The following is a 14,622-nucleotide window of genomic DNA, read 5'->3' on the forward strand; positions in this document are numbered from 1 at the left end:
AAAAGCCTAATGAATGTTAAAGGGATGTTTGTATTATATTTAGAGCAGAAATAATGTGATAAGCTTTGTAGGGGTGTTATAGGCCATCTAAATGTTCAGAGTTCATCCTGGAGCCTCCTGAAAATTTTCAAAATGAGTATGACTAAATTCAAAGTGATACTTAAGAAGATCATTGGGTAAACTTCTAGTTATTATTCTCATTATTAACAATAACAAAGTAGACTGGTGATTAGTCTATGACTATGTAGCCATAATTTACAACAAATCTTAAAAACATGTAAACACTGATTACCTTTTCTATAGAATTCTTTTCTGATATTAATTTTCTTTAAATTCCTATTCCCCAGGTATTATATAATAAGCCTAAGGAGGCTAGCAGGGAACTAGCCTCATTGGTGCAGCTCAGTGGATTGAGTGTCATCTCATGGACTGAGAGGTCCTGGTTCGATTACCGTCAGGGCACATACTGGGGTTGTGGACTCGATCCCCTGTAGGGGGCGTGCAGGAGGCAGCCAATCGATGGTTCTCTCTCACATCGATGTTTCTCTTTCTTCCTCTCTATTAAAAAAAAAAAAAAATCAATAAAATATTTTTTTAAAAAAAACAAACAAAAGAACTAAATAAGATTTCTTGTTATCTTTTTTTTATTCAGTTATTTGAGTTATTCACTATCTACAGTAGATTACAACAAAATAATAGATATAATGAATTAGGTTAAAGAATATACATTTAAAGTATATTTTTTATATAATGAGTCTTGCTTCTTTTTATTCAATTTGACATTCTCTGCCTTTTCTTTCTTTTTTTTTTTAAATTCCTCACCCGAGGATACTTTTCTGTTTATGATTAGATGGAGTGGGAGGGAGGTAGAGAGAGACAGAGAGAAACATCAGTGTGATAGAGCCACATTGACTGGTTGCCTTCTGAATGACCTGACCAGGGCCACGGACGAACCGCAACCAGGGTACATGCCCTTGACCAGAACTGAACAGGTGACTTGGACCATCGCTCTAACCACTGAGCCAAACTGGCCAGGGCTCTCTGCCTTTTCATTGGAGTGGTTAGCCATAGCCTATTTACATTTAATGTGATTATTGATATGTAGTTGTCCCTCGCCACTTCAGCCTCAACTTTTGCAGCTTCACTCTATCGCGGTTTTTTTAAGTATAGTATAGTATTTGAAAAAACTGCGATAGAGTGAAGCCTCTTAAGTGGAAGTGCAGAGTGGTGAGGGACGACTTGTATAAGTAAAGAATCCTACTTTGCGGAAATTCATTTATCTTGGTAGAGTCTGGAACTGATTAACCGCGATAAACGAGGGCCAGTTGTGGTTGGATTCAAATCTCATTTTTGTTTTTTTGTTCCATGGCTTGCCTTTTAAAAAATGTAATTGACTATTTAAATTTATTTATTTCCTTTGTTGGCTCTGTGTGTGTGTGTGTGTGTGTGTGTGTTTTATAATTTTATTGGTTGCTTTAGACTTTATAGTATTCATCTTTACCTTATCATCTGCCTTCAAGTAATATTGCATCGCCTCGTATATAAGAACTTCACGATAGTTTATTTCCTTTCTCCCTTCTTGTGGTATTGTCTCACATATTATGTCTACGTATCCCACAAAATATTGTTAGTACTTTTACTTTAAATTGTCAATTATATTTTCTAAAAATGTAAATAAGTCTTTTGTATTTACCAATGTAGTTATTTTCAGCATTCTTCATTTTTTTGTGTAGATCCAAATTTCCACCTTCTATCATTTTCCTTCTGCCTGAAGGTCTTTATTAAACTGTTTTTATAGTGTTGGTCTGCAGGTGATGATTCTTCCAGCTTCTGTATGTGTGAAAGTTTTTGTTTCTTCTTCATCTTTGAAAATTCTTTTCACTGAATTCTGGGTTGGCAGTTTTAGCTTTTAATACTTTAAAGATGTTGCTCCATCGAAGTATTTCTGATGAGATATCTGCTGTTATTTAATCTTTGTTTCTCTGTACATGTTGATTTTTCCTCCTCTAGCTACTTTTAGGATTATTCACTTTATCCCTGGTTTTAAGAAATTTAGTTTTGATATGCTTTAATGTTATTTTATTTCTGGTTCTTATGCTAGATTAGGCTTCAGTTAGCTTCTTGATTTATAGATGTGTATTTTCCATCAATTTTGGGAAATTATTGGCCATTATTTTTTCAAATATTCTTTTTGTCACCAGCCCCCATCCTCCTTCAGAGACTCCAATTACACATTGTAGTAGGCCCTTGAAGTTGCCCCATAGCTCACGGATTCTCTGGGTTTTGGGGTTTGGGGAGTGGTGTGAGGTCAGCCATTTTTTCTCTGTGTTTCATTTTGGATAGTTTCTACTGCTGTAGCTTCAGGTTCTCTGATCTTTTCTTTGGCAGTATCTGACCTGTTAATTTTATCCAATGTATTTTTCATCTCAGACATTGCTATTTTCATCTCTAGAAGTTCAGTTTGGTGTTTGTTTGTTTTTTATCTTCCATATCTGTAACATGTTCCTCTCTCTTCTTGAACATATAGAATATGGTTATTATAATAACTGTCTTAATATTCTTACCTATCAGTTCTATCATCTGCATCATTTTGAAATTGGTTTCAATTGATTGACTCTTCTTTTAATTACAGCTTGTATTTTTCGGCTACTTTGCATGCTTGATCTTTTTTGGGGGGGAGTGGGAAGTACATGCCCCTAGTGGGAACCGAACCTGGGACTCTCTGGTCCACAGGCCGACGCTCCAAACCGACCAGGGCAGCATGCTTGATCATTTTTTATTGGATTTTAGACATATGAATTTTACCTTGTTGATAGTCCTATAAATATTCTTGGGCTTTGTTTTGGGAAGTGGTTAAGTTACTTGAAAACAGTTTGATCCTTTTGGGCCTAGTGTTTGGGTTTTTTTTTTTTTCTTTAGTGGGGCCAGAGCTATATGTAGTATAGGACTAACTGTACCCTACTTACTACTGAGGCAAAACCTTTCTAGTGCACTACTTGATTCTACATGAATTACGATTTTTTCCAGTCTGGCTGGTGGGATCAAGACCTATTCCCAGCTGTTTGTGATCTTTAGGGATTATTTTATGTAATTCTTTTCAGGTGAATCTTTTCTGTGCTTTGGGTAGTTCCCTGACATCCATTAGCTGATCAGTACTAAGCTGTAGACTTGAAGGGGTCTGCAGAGCTTCAGAACTTTCTCTATGTATAGCTCTCTCTCGTCAGATATTCTGCCCTGTGAATTCCAGCTGCCTTGGCCATCTCAGACTTCCATCTGCGTCTTCTCAATTCAGGAAGCCTGTCGGGCTCTTCCTGAGTTCCCTGTCCCCATGCTACAGCCTGGAAATTCTCTCTAGGCAGTGGGTTGAGGTAATCATAGGACTCACCTCAGTTGTTTTCCAACTCTTAGGGGTAACTTTCTTTTATTGCCTTTGTCCAGTGTCTTGAGTGCCTTCATTTTTATGTATTTTGTCTAATTTTTAGTTGATTTAGGCAGAGGATAAATCTGATCCCTGTTACTGAATCTTCACTGGAAGTAGAAATCTTTTGCTACTTCATCGGCCTGTGGTCCGGAGAGACCCGGGTTCGGTTCCCGCTAAGGGCATGTACCTCGGTTGCAGTTTGTCCCCGGCCCTGGTTGGTCATGCGGGTGGCAGCCACTCGATGTGTCCCTTTCACGTCGATGTTTCTCTCTCTCTCTCTCTTCCTCTCTCTCCCTCCCACTCTATCTGCAAAAAATGGAAAAAAAAAAAAAAATGTCCTCGGGTGAGGATAAAAAAAAAAAAATCTTTTGCTACTTAACTTTTGTAAGTGTGTGAATTAACTTTTTTCTTTTTAAATTTTTTTCTATGTTGGGTTTAGAGAGAGAGAGGAAGGGAAAGGAGAGATAGAAACATCGATGAAAGAGATTGTCGATTGGCTGCCTCCTGCATGCCCCCTCTGGGGATTGGGCCCACAACCTGGGCATGTGCCCTGACTGGGAATCAACTGGTGACCTCTTGTTGCATGGGTCGATGCTCAGCCACTGAGCCGCTCCAGCCGGGCGGTTGCTAAGCTTTTTATTTCTGCTGTCCTTCTATTACATTTCTGTCAGTGAGAATGTTTTTCATTGAAGGGTTTGAACTTCAGCTTAAAAAACTATCTTATAATTTGGTCTTGTACTTATCTTTAATAGATAAATGATTCAGCACTGAGACACACAGGCCTCTACTGCAACCAGCTTTCATCTACCGACCTTCTCAAAACAGAAGCAGATGGAACCCAGGTCAGTAAGAAACTTCTAAGCCCAGAGCTGTCAAATGCACTCTAGAGACACAGGAAACTCTGTGCAGCATATGGTTAAGAGCCCGACCTTGGGAATCAGACCTGGATGTGAGTCCTGGCCCTACTCTTCTTAGCTGTGTCATCTTGGGCATGTTAGGGAATTTTCCTGAGCTGTTGTATAACCAATAGGACTAACAAGATACCTGTTTATAGGATTGTTCAGAGGGTTAAATGAGATAAGCTTTCAGGGGTTTAATTTAATGTAGCCACTAACTATTATTTTGTAAATAAACACAGTGCTCAAATTCATGTGTAATCAAAATACCTCAAAAGATCTCAGTAAATTCAAATAAAACAAAATGCTGTGTACCCTGCCTCCTTATTAGTAGTTTGTTTTAAAATAATATAAAAAGCATGGGTAGCCACTTTACTATATTAACCTAAATTTAGAAATGTTGGAAGTTTTCATTTCACAGTAACTTTGGTTTAGCCTTTAGTGTCTTAAGTTAAAAAAGTTTTAATACCAGCATTATGCTTGAGGTGGCGATATAAAGAAACATAAGACATGTTTGCCCTTTAGGTGATTTGCCAGGCACTGTGCTTTATGTCATGTAAGCCTCACTATAACCTTAGGAAGGAGGTAGTATTTCTTTTTTTCACAGATGAAGAAACTTGATGGGATTTAACTCTATGCACAATTCACAAAGCTAGAAAGTGGCAGAACTGTGCTTCAAACCCAGGTCTTTCTAACACCAAAGTCTATGCTCTTTCTGCTGTACCACTTAGGGCCTGTTAAAAGAAAAAAACATAGACATATGCACATAAATTGTCACGTAATCAAACAAGACAAACTCAAATTTTTGTTACAAGTAACAAGAGCTATAAGCATTAAAAAATAATAATAATAAAGGAGAAATTGTTGAGATGGTTAGAAGAGCATTTCCATAGGAGGTGGGACTGAAATGGGCCTTCAAGAGTAGTTAGCAAGGCCAAGTGAAGGAGAAAGGTATTCTGGTAAATGGAGGGGATTGGAAGTGAAGTGGAGGGCACAGAGACAGGGAAACAGTAATGTCTTACCATAGTCTTGGGAAACCATAATCACCGAAGGAAGGTAAAGGGTTTGTAATAAGAATTCATAGGAATTAAAATTGGTAAAGTAGATTGGGCAAACTTCCAGGGGCCTTGAACGCTAAACCTAGGGATTTGGATTCAGTCCTGCAGAAGAAGCATCACCCCTGAAAGGGAGCAGTGATCCAAGTGCCCGCTTAGGCTTCACCTGGTAGGTGAAAGGGAAAGGAGGAGCCTGGGCAGCAGCTCAGAAGGAAGAAGATCAGTTAGGAGGCAATGTCCATAGTTGAGCATTAGGAAATAGGATCTGAGTCCTGTAGGGCTGAAGAGAGGGGATTTTGTGATGGTGAAGAGGAAGTTTTCATTCACCAGAAGTTTTTGTTTGTTTGTTTGTTTGTTTGTTTGTTTTTTAATTTTATTTTTGTTACAGATGTTTCTCCTTTTTCCCCCATTGACACCCTCTCACCAGAAGTTTTTTGTTGTTGTTGTTAATCCTTACCCAATAATATTTTTTCCATTGATTTTTTTTTTAGAGAAAGTGGAAGCCAGGGAGGTAGAGAAAAAAGGGGAGAGAGAAACTTCGATGTGAGAGAGACATATCAATTGGTTGCCTTCCACACATGCCCTGACTAGGGCCAAGTACATGCTCTTGATTGGAAATTGAACCCAAAACCCTTCAGTGCATAGGCCAACACTCTAACCACTGATCCACACTGCCCAGGGCTTCACTAAAGTTTGTGGGGTTTTTTTTTAACCCTTTGAGGTTCATCAGTCTAACAACCAATTTGTACTTCTCAATTCCTTCATCTTTTTCACCCAGTCCCTCTGCCCCATCTGGCAAGCAACAAAAAGTTCTCTGTATCTAGGAGTCTGTTTCTGTTCCCCTTGCTCATTTGGTTTGTAGATTCAATTGTTGAAAGATATGTATTAATTGCCATTTTATTGTTCCTATTTTTGTTCTTCTCCTTCAAGAAGACTCTTCAACATTTTATATAATACTGGTTTGGTGGTGATGAACTCCTTTAGCTTTTTCTTATCTAGAAAACTCTTGATATGTCCAACAATTCTAAATGATAGCTTTGTGGGATAGGGTAATCTTGGTTGTAGGTCATTGCTTTTCATCACCTTGAATATCTCTTGCCACTCTTTCTGGCCTGCAAAGTTTCTTTGGAATAATCAGCTGACAGTCTTATGAGAGCTCCTTTGTAGGTAACGAACTGCTTTTCTCTTGCTGCTTTTAAGATTCTCTCTTTGGCCCTGGCCAGTTTGGCTCAGCAGTTAGAGCGTCAGCCTGCGGACCAGAGAGGCCCAGGTTTGGTTCCCACCAAGGGCATGCACCTCGGTTGCAGTTTGTCCCCAGCCCCAGTTGGGGACGTGTGGGTGGCAACCAGTCGATGTGTCTCTCTCACATCCATGGTTCTCTCTTTTTCCCCCCTCTCCCTTCCGCTGTATCTGAAGAAAAATGCAAAAATGTCCTCAGATGAGGATAAAAAATTTTTTAAAAGATTCTCTCTTTTTCTTTAACCTTTGGCATTTTGATAATGATGTGTCTTGGTGTGGACTTCTGTCACTTCATCTTGTTTGGGACTCTCTGTGCTTCCTGGACTTGTATGTCTGTTTCCTTCACCAAGTTAGGGAAGTTTTTCTGTCATTATTTTTTCAAATAGGTTTTCAATTTCTTGCTCTCTCTCTTCTCCTTCTGGCATCCCTAGGATGTGAATGTTGACATGCTTAAAGTTGTCCCAGAGGCTCCTTATACTATCCTCATTTTTTTTGGATTTTTTTTTTTTTTTTTTTTTTTTTTGCTGTTCTGATAGGGTGTTTTTTGCTTCCTTATATTCCAAATTGATGGTTTGCTTCTTGGCTTTACCTACTCTACTATTGAATCTGTGTAGATTACTTTTTATTTCAGTTAGTGCATCCATCATTTCTCACTGGTTCTTTTTTATGTTGTTGATGTTTTCACTAAGTTCCTTGGAGGTCTCCTTATGTTTCTAGAAGGTCTCACTAAGTTCCTTGAGCATCCTTATAACCAGTGTTTTGAACTCTGCATCTGATTGATTGCTTATCTCCATTTTGTTTAGTTCTTTTCCTAGAGTTTTGTTCTGTTCTTTCATTTGGGACATGTTTTTTGTCTCCTCATTTTGGCTGCTTCCCTGTGATTGTTTCTATGTATTAGGTAGAGATGCTATGTCTCCTAGGCTTTGTAGGGTGGCCTATTATTGTAGGTGTTCTGTAGGATCCAGTGGCACAGCCTCCCTGATCACCCCAGCTGGGCCTTCAAGGTGCACCCCTAGTGTGGACTATACACCCTTCTGATGTAATTGAGTCTTGCTTGCTGTTGGCACATCAATGGGGGAGAGATTTATTCAGGCTGATCAGCTATAAGGACTGACTGTGCCCACTGACCACTGGCCTCTGACTACCTTGGAGGATCAGCTTTGTAGGGGTTCACCACACAGAGCAAGACTTACTTCAGCAGGGCTCTGATACCCACTGAGTCCACTCATTGAGTGTGTCACTTGTGGAGGTGGTTGGGTGGTGGTGTTTCAATGTGGTCTGAAGCTGTCCACAGTGTGCTGGCTCTGGGGCAAGGTCAGCCACTGCCTGTGTTCTATCCAGGGCCACCCGGCATAAGCTACAAAGTGATCTGCAGATGGCTGCTTCTTGTGCTGGGCTTAGAGGTGCCCAGGAAAAGCCAAGTTGTGAACCAAGGCTGGCTGCTTCTAGTGCCAGCTCTGGGGCCACTTAACAAGAGGTATGGGGCCCGCTGAGACCAGATGCTGCTTGTTTGAGAGCTTTTAGGAAACTGAAGCAGGATCCAAGACAGGCCAATCCTATGGTAAAACCACTGGAAACAGCTTGGGTGGGCCTGAAAGTTGGGTGGGGCAGAGCCTCAGAGAATCACCAAGATGGGGCAAACAGTGTGAGCCAGGTTGCTGGAGTCCCAGATATGGCACCCAATCTGCCTGCCCCCTGGGGAAGGGCTCACCAAAGGAACAAAGGCCTCCCACAGCATGTCTGTCTGAGAGAAAGTTGCCTCTCCAGCCCTCGTTCCGAGGCCAAATAGCTCAGTTCTTTCCCGTTTGTCTCTGGTGCCTTTCAAGCTGCCTTCTCTCTGAGCTTAGAGGGAGCAAGTCCAAGTAAATCTGTGCATGGGCCCCTTTTCTTTTAATCCTCACCTGAGGACACTTTTGCATTCATCTTTAGATAGAGCGGGAGGGAGAGAGCGAGGAAGAGAGAGAGAGAGAGAAACATCGATGTGAGAGAGACACATGGAGTGTTCGCCACCCGCATGACCCCAACCAGGGCTGGGAAATAACTGCAACTGAGGTACGTGCCCTAGTGGGAACCGAACCTGGGACTCTCTGGTCTGTGGGCCGACACTCTAACTGCTGAACCAAATAGCCAGGGCAATGTGCATGGGCCCTTTAAGAGGAGCTGCCTGGGGTGCCAGCAGCCTTAGCCTCCCTCAGCCTCAGTTCCCACTGGTTTTTACAGCCAAAGTGATGGGGATTCTCTTCCTGGCACTGGAACCCTGAGCTGGGCGCCTGGTGTGTGATGGGGACCCCTCAATCCTCAGGGAGGACCTTCCCAGCCAGGTACCCTCCAGATTTTTATCTGCCACACGTGGGTGTGGGACCAGCCCATCCACACCTCCGCCCCTCTTACCAGTCTGGATGTAGTTTCTTCTTTCATTTTGTAATTGTAGGACTTCCATTCAGCTCTATTTCAGGCGGTTCCAAATGATGGTTTTGCTATAGTTTAGTTTTAATTTTGATATGGTTGTAGGAAGAGGTGATACCACGTTTACCTACGCCGCCATCTTGACCAGAAGTCTCTGTGAGTTTTTTAAATATGTTTTTATTTATTTTTTAGAGAGAGAGAAAAACATCCATGTGAGAGAGAAATACTGATCAGCTGCCTCCTGCATGCCCCCTATCCCAATCGATCCCACAACCCTGGCATGTGCCTTGACCAGGAATCTATCCTGGACCTCTCAGTCCATGGGGCGATGCTGAATACACTGAATCATACCAGCTGGGCTTCACTAGAAGTTTCTTAAAGTCTCATACCTACAGAGACATACTGGGCAGCTCAGCCAATTAGTTAAAACAAAACAATCAAGTTCTAAAGTTCCTGAGCCCTGGGACAGTATTTGACTTGAAGTAAAAACTATTCTGGGGGGCGGTGGTGGTGGGAGGGGTTATTCTGGAAAATCTTAAGAGGTTAGGACTTGGCTCTCCCACCACCCTTCTCACTTTGCAAATCTGAAGTTTTATTTGTGTCTTGCTTCTCCTGTCTGTGAAGATGTGGCACTACTAGAAGTCCTTTGAGGTTTAGTCTAAGAGACCTCATTTTTCAAGTTCAAAATAGCTGAAATGTATACATTTTAGTTTGGTTTAATCTTTTTAATATTTTTAAATTTTCAGTATAGACTATTTTTTAAAGAAGCAGAATTTTCTTTCTAGTTTTTTTTTTTTTTTATGCCTTTGTCACGAATGTTTTTAAGTGTTTGAGGACAAAAACATCTTATGCTCTGCCGTAGTATTTCTTAAGTTGAAACATATAAACCTGAAAGTTTACATTAATTATTTATAAAAAGCAGTACCTACAAGCCACATAGTTTGTGCTCATTGAAAGTTTCAATGGCGGAATCTTGTTTCTGTTGTAGCTCATCATGAAATCTCTTTTTGCTCCAATGCTTTTTGTTTTTGCCAAACAAAAGTTTGGGAGTGAGTTAGAAATATAGAGACAGATGTACAGAAGAGGAGAAGGAAAGGAACAAGGGTAAGATTGGGGGCTGGCTGTGTTTGGAGCACTGGGATGAGGAGGAGGTGAAGCAGGAGAGAACAGGAGAAGAACATGGAATAGAGAAGCAAGAAGAGGGCTGGAGGGAAATGGTTGACATGGGGAGAGAGAAGGCCAGGGCGAGCTCTAGAAGGAAAAGTAGGAATGAGGAGTTATAGAGAATTAAGGTGGGGGAGGGCACAGAGGCAGCTACAGACTAGACTCAGAGAGTTTGTATGTTTTAGATACACAAGAAAGAGCCCCAGAGAAAACAACAAATGGGAACATGTGGAGGCAAGAAGCAAAATTTGGGAAGTTGGGGAAAGGGGGGATGAGGAGAGGGAGGCTAAGGAGAGAAACGATGCTAAGCTAAGTAGAGAGTTAATTCATCAAGCATTTAAAAAGATCAGAGGCCCTGGCCAGTTTGGCTCAGCGGCTGAGCGTTGACCTGCGAACCAGAGTGTCCCGGGTTCAGTTTCCACTAGGGGCGCGTACCACTAAATAAATAAATAAATAAATAAATAAATAAATAAATAAGCAAGCAAGCAAGCTCAGAGATGTCTGATTTAGCTGAGGGAGAGTAGATTGGAGATGTTGCTGGATTGAGAGGACCAGGGGCTAGACTGATACAGCAATTAGATCATCAGGACATTTGACATTTGGTCAGTGAAGGTTGATGGAAAACAACTTTTATTCAATTAGGATAAAATATTTTTCAGAAAAGCTGAGTGTAATTGGCATGAATTCGTGACAAATGGCCAAGAAAATGTATCACTAATCTAAAATACTTCAGAAACCTATTAAACACAACACACAAATTTGCCAAAAGCTTGAGACACTTAGTTAGATGTACTTTGATGACTGAGAAGGCATCTCCATTCTTGGTCTGGAACAGTCACAGTGTGATATTGGTCCTTATCAGTTCTACAAATGACTTTTTAATAAGACCGATTGGTAAAGACTAACTTCTGGTTTTGTTTTCCCAATAGAAAATGTTAAAACTATGCAACTGTAGACATTTAAAAAAATACTGTATTTTACTGAAAGTAGTTAAAGGGAAAATTCACACTGTTCTCAGCTAGTAGTTTACTGTTATTTTTATTAGCTCATGTGTTTAAATGAATTGTCTATCAGGAAAAAGAAGTTACATATAAAATTGTACTGCTAATATTTTGTTGTAATTCTAAAGGCAATATATAAAGAAGCTATGTAATAGTATATTTAGATACTACATAAACCTTCAGGACATTAACTTTAGTAATGCTGATGTCCTGTTACTGAATTGTGGTGGTTTTATTTTGCTAATACTGGGTTAAAGTCCTTAATCTTCTAACATCATAAAGATATTTTTTATCCTACTAAAATCATCCATAGAATGCTTTTAAACCAGTTTTCCAAATAACATGTGTGTTTTTTTAACCCACCACTGGATACCCAGTCTCTAAAACTGGGCTTTTCCCAATCTTGGCAGTATTAGAAACAATGTTCACTTTCAATATTGATGGCAACCCTGTAGGAGGCTTGACCATTCCGATTTTTATTTTATTTTTAAAGTGTGAACTTTCCAGAACCCTGAGCAAAATGAGTGCAGCGATTTTCTTTTTGTAGGACAAGAAGACAGAAGAGTTCTTCTCTGTGGTGACTACAGACTAGAGGAATGCTCTAGTGAGTTTCCACTTCAAGTAGTACCCACTCATAAGCCGGGGGGGCAGACCCTTCTGTCTAAACACATCTTTTATTTGTGTTCCAGCAGGTGCAACAGGTTCAGGTGTTTGCTGACGTCCAATGTACAGTGAATCTGGTAGGCGGGGACCCTTACCTGAACCAGCCTGGTCCACTGGGAACTCAAAAACCCACAACAGGACCACAGACCCCCCAGGCCCAGCAGAAGAGCCTCCTTCAGCAGCTACTGACTGAATAACCACTTTTAAAGGAATGTGAAATTTAAATAATAGACATACAGAGATATACAAATATATTATATATTTTTCTGAGATTTTTGATATCTCAATCTGCAGCCATTCTTCAGGTCGTAGCATTTGGAGCAAAAATAAATGAGTACACTTTTGTTGGGAGATTGAGAGATGTTTTTGTTTCTTTGTAAAGGCCTTGGATATTAAAAAAATAAGGCAGAACAGTTGGACAATCTATTTCTTGAGCCAAATTTAATTATTCTTATTTTTATAATCAGTCATTGGCTTCTTATCTGGATGAAGGCCTTTGGAGGAGAACCAAAACGACAAGTTCCGAGGGGAAGACAGAGCTCCGCCTCCACTGGCTCAGCTCGGACTCTGCCAGGAAGAAGGGCCTGTGCCTGTCCACCAGAGGCTGCCACGTGTCTCTAATCAACAGCCCTTCCTGACCCCCAGCAGCTTGTGTGTACAATCAGCTTCTTCTAGCAACTCTATATCTGTTGGCTTCAAGAGAATATTTTGCCTCCACATATTTACCCTTTCTCCTTTTTTTAAAAGATGGATTTAAACCAAGATGCCTCCAGGAACGAGGATGAAATGAGTATATTTAGAGGAATCCAAAAATACAGTTTGGGGAAAATGCAATAATTTTTTGATGAGATGGGTGAAGGACAAGAAGCGAGTTCTGTCAATTATTGTAGATACAATTTTCAGATTAAATCTGGGAAAAGGCAGCCTGTTCTTTCTGCTTTTATTGTATTAACAGCTGAAGTAGATAAAGTTATTTAAAATAAAATTAAATTTATGATCTAAGTAGCTTATTTTTCCCTTAAAATCTCATTGTAAATATATTTGATTTCTTGTAGAAATTTATTTCCTTCTGTTTAATTTTATGGCTTTATTATCATACTCTTGATTTTTCTATATTTGTGTGTGAAATATAACATTGATTGAATTGCAGTTACATTTGGCTAGTAATATTTCATTATTTTAATAACTGTGACGCCATGTATGGATTTACTTTGGGGTTCAAGTCAAAATGCCAACTGCCAGAAAGAGCTGTTCCAGACGAGCTAAAGCTCACTACCCTAGAGTATCCCTGGGATCATCCACCTTGAGAGCAGTGTAAGGAATTGTCACCAGAAGTGCACAGGCTACTTGTACGGAGAAAAATTAGTACTCAAAGAAAATCTTCTTACTTTGTTTTAGATTGACTTTGGGAATTTGAATTTTCGTCAGTGCAAATATAAATTTATTCTGCTCTGAGGCTAATTGGTACCATATGTTCCCTTTGTGTCTTGTCACTCTGCCACATCTTGTCTCATCCTGGCCTCTGAATCAAGGACCAGTGAACTGACTCTCTAGTTCTAGAAGTTCTACTGCAAGGCCAGGGAAGCTTGAGAAAGGTATTGTGGAAGAAGCAAAGGTAGACCCCCATCACTCGCCTTCACCTGCATTCCTGGGCCTGTGAATGATGACGACACCTGACATTGCGCACCAGCTACCTCTGCTTCCACAGCAGAGAACAGGCCATAAGAACTAACAATGGAAGAGGAGCATGGACTCGGACATCAAGGAAGAAGCCATTTTCCCAGGTCCTCCTTTCTGCATCTTACCACCCCTAGTTACAAATAACGCCACTGAACAGCATCTATTCAGAAAGCATAATACCGAATTGAAAGATTGGTGGAAGGGCTCACATGGGTAGCAACTATGAAAGAGAAATAGGACACTCACTTACAAACATTATCTCTTAGTTTTTTCAGAAAAATGCATCCCCGATGTCATTTCCAGCTTGAAAGCCCAGCCATATTACTCTAGTCCCTACCAAACTGCTCTAGGATGTCATTTCTGTTCTGTTTGTGATATTTAGACTTACAGACTTCAGGAAGTTCACTTTTAACTTCAGCATTCCAGATGAAGTTTCCTGACTCAGTGCTTTTGCATAAGGAACTAGAAAAAAAAGTGGTAAGGAAAATTGGAGATGCTAACATCCTCTCCCATCCCAACTGCACCTTAAAGTATGCATGTCACCTTCAAGGTTTTATAATTGCACTGTTTGTTTTATGTATGTACAGATTGAAATTATTGCTACATTTGAGGAAAATAAAATTGCTTGCTTCTATGTAATTCCTGTCATTCCACAGGAAATGCACTTTTCCAGCTACTGAATAGAATTTGTTTAACAACATCATGGGTTGCCTCTTCATTTACAGGGAAGAAATGAAACCTACATCTTGCAGGCCTAAGCCCAAAATGACTAATGGGTAATTAAAGGATAACAAAAGAAAGGATCCCTGAAGCCAAACATCCTCGAAGTCACCCAAATATGAACCAGCTCAGTGAAATTTGAGAAGGTCAAAATGAAGTCATGATAGTGGGCCTTGAGGAAATTCTGACTTTGACCATTTATCTGATGATTAAACACTCTGGTCTGGCAGTTTGTTACCCAGGAGATCAGGTCCAGGCAGCATTTCAGAGTCACAGGATACCATATCTCTTGCAATTATTGGTTTTCATATACTAACATTTATTATGCAGATGTCAAATCTTGAGGAGCCTCCTTCATTCTGATAATACATTTTCTA

At 40.2% G+C, this 14,622-nt stretch overlaps 1 protein-coding gene across 1 annotated transcript in view; it reads left to right on the top strand.

The window, feature by feature from the left end:
* NCOA1 (nuclear receptor coactivator 1) overlaps positions 1–14,193 on the top strand; it is a 238,721-nt gene extending 224,528 nt beyond the window's left edge. Inside the window, exons 24-25 of the mRNA XM_036262485.1 lie at positions 4,174–4,263; positions 11,872–14,193. Of these exons, the coding sequence (XP_036118378.1) occupies positions 4,174–4,263; positions 11,872–12,042 (261 nt within the window). The 3' untranslated portion in view covers positions 12,043–14,193. The remainder of the gene's footprint in view (positions 1–4,173; positions 4,264–11,871) is intronic.
* Positions 14,194–14,622: the final 429 nt, after the last annotated feature.

Source organism: Molossus molossus, unplaced genomic scaffold (assembly GCF_014108415.1).
Source record: "Molossus molossus isolate mMolMol1 unplaced genomic scaffold, mMolMol1.p scaffold_m16_p_15, whole genome shotgun sequence".
Classification (NCBI taxonomy): Eukaryota; Metazoa; Chordata; class Mammalia; order Chiroptera; family Molossidae; genus Molossus; species Molossus molossus.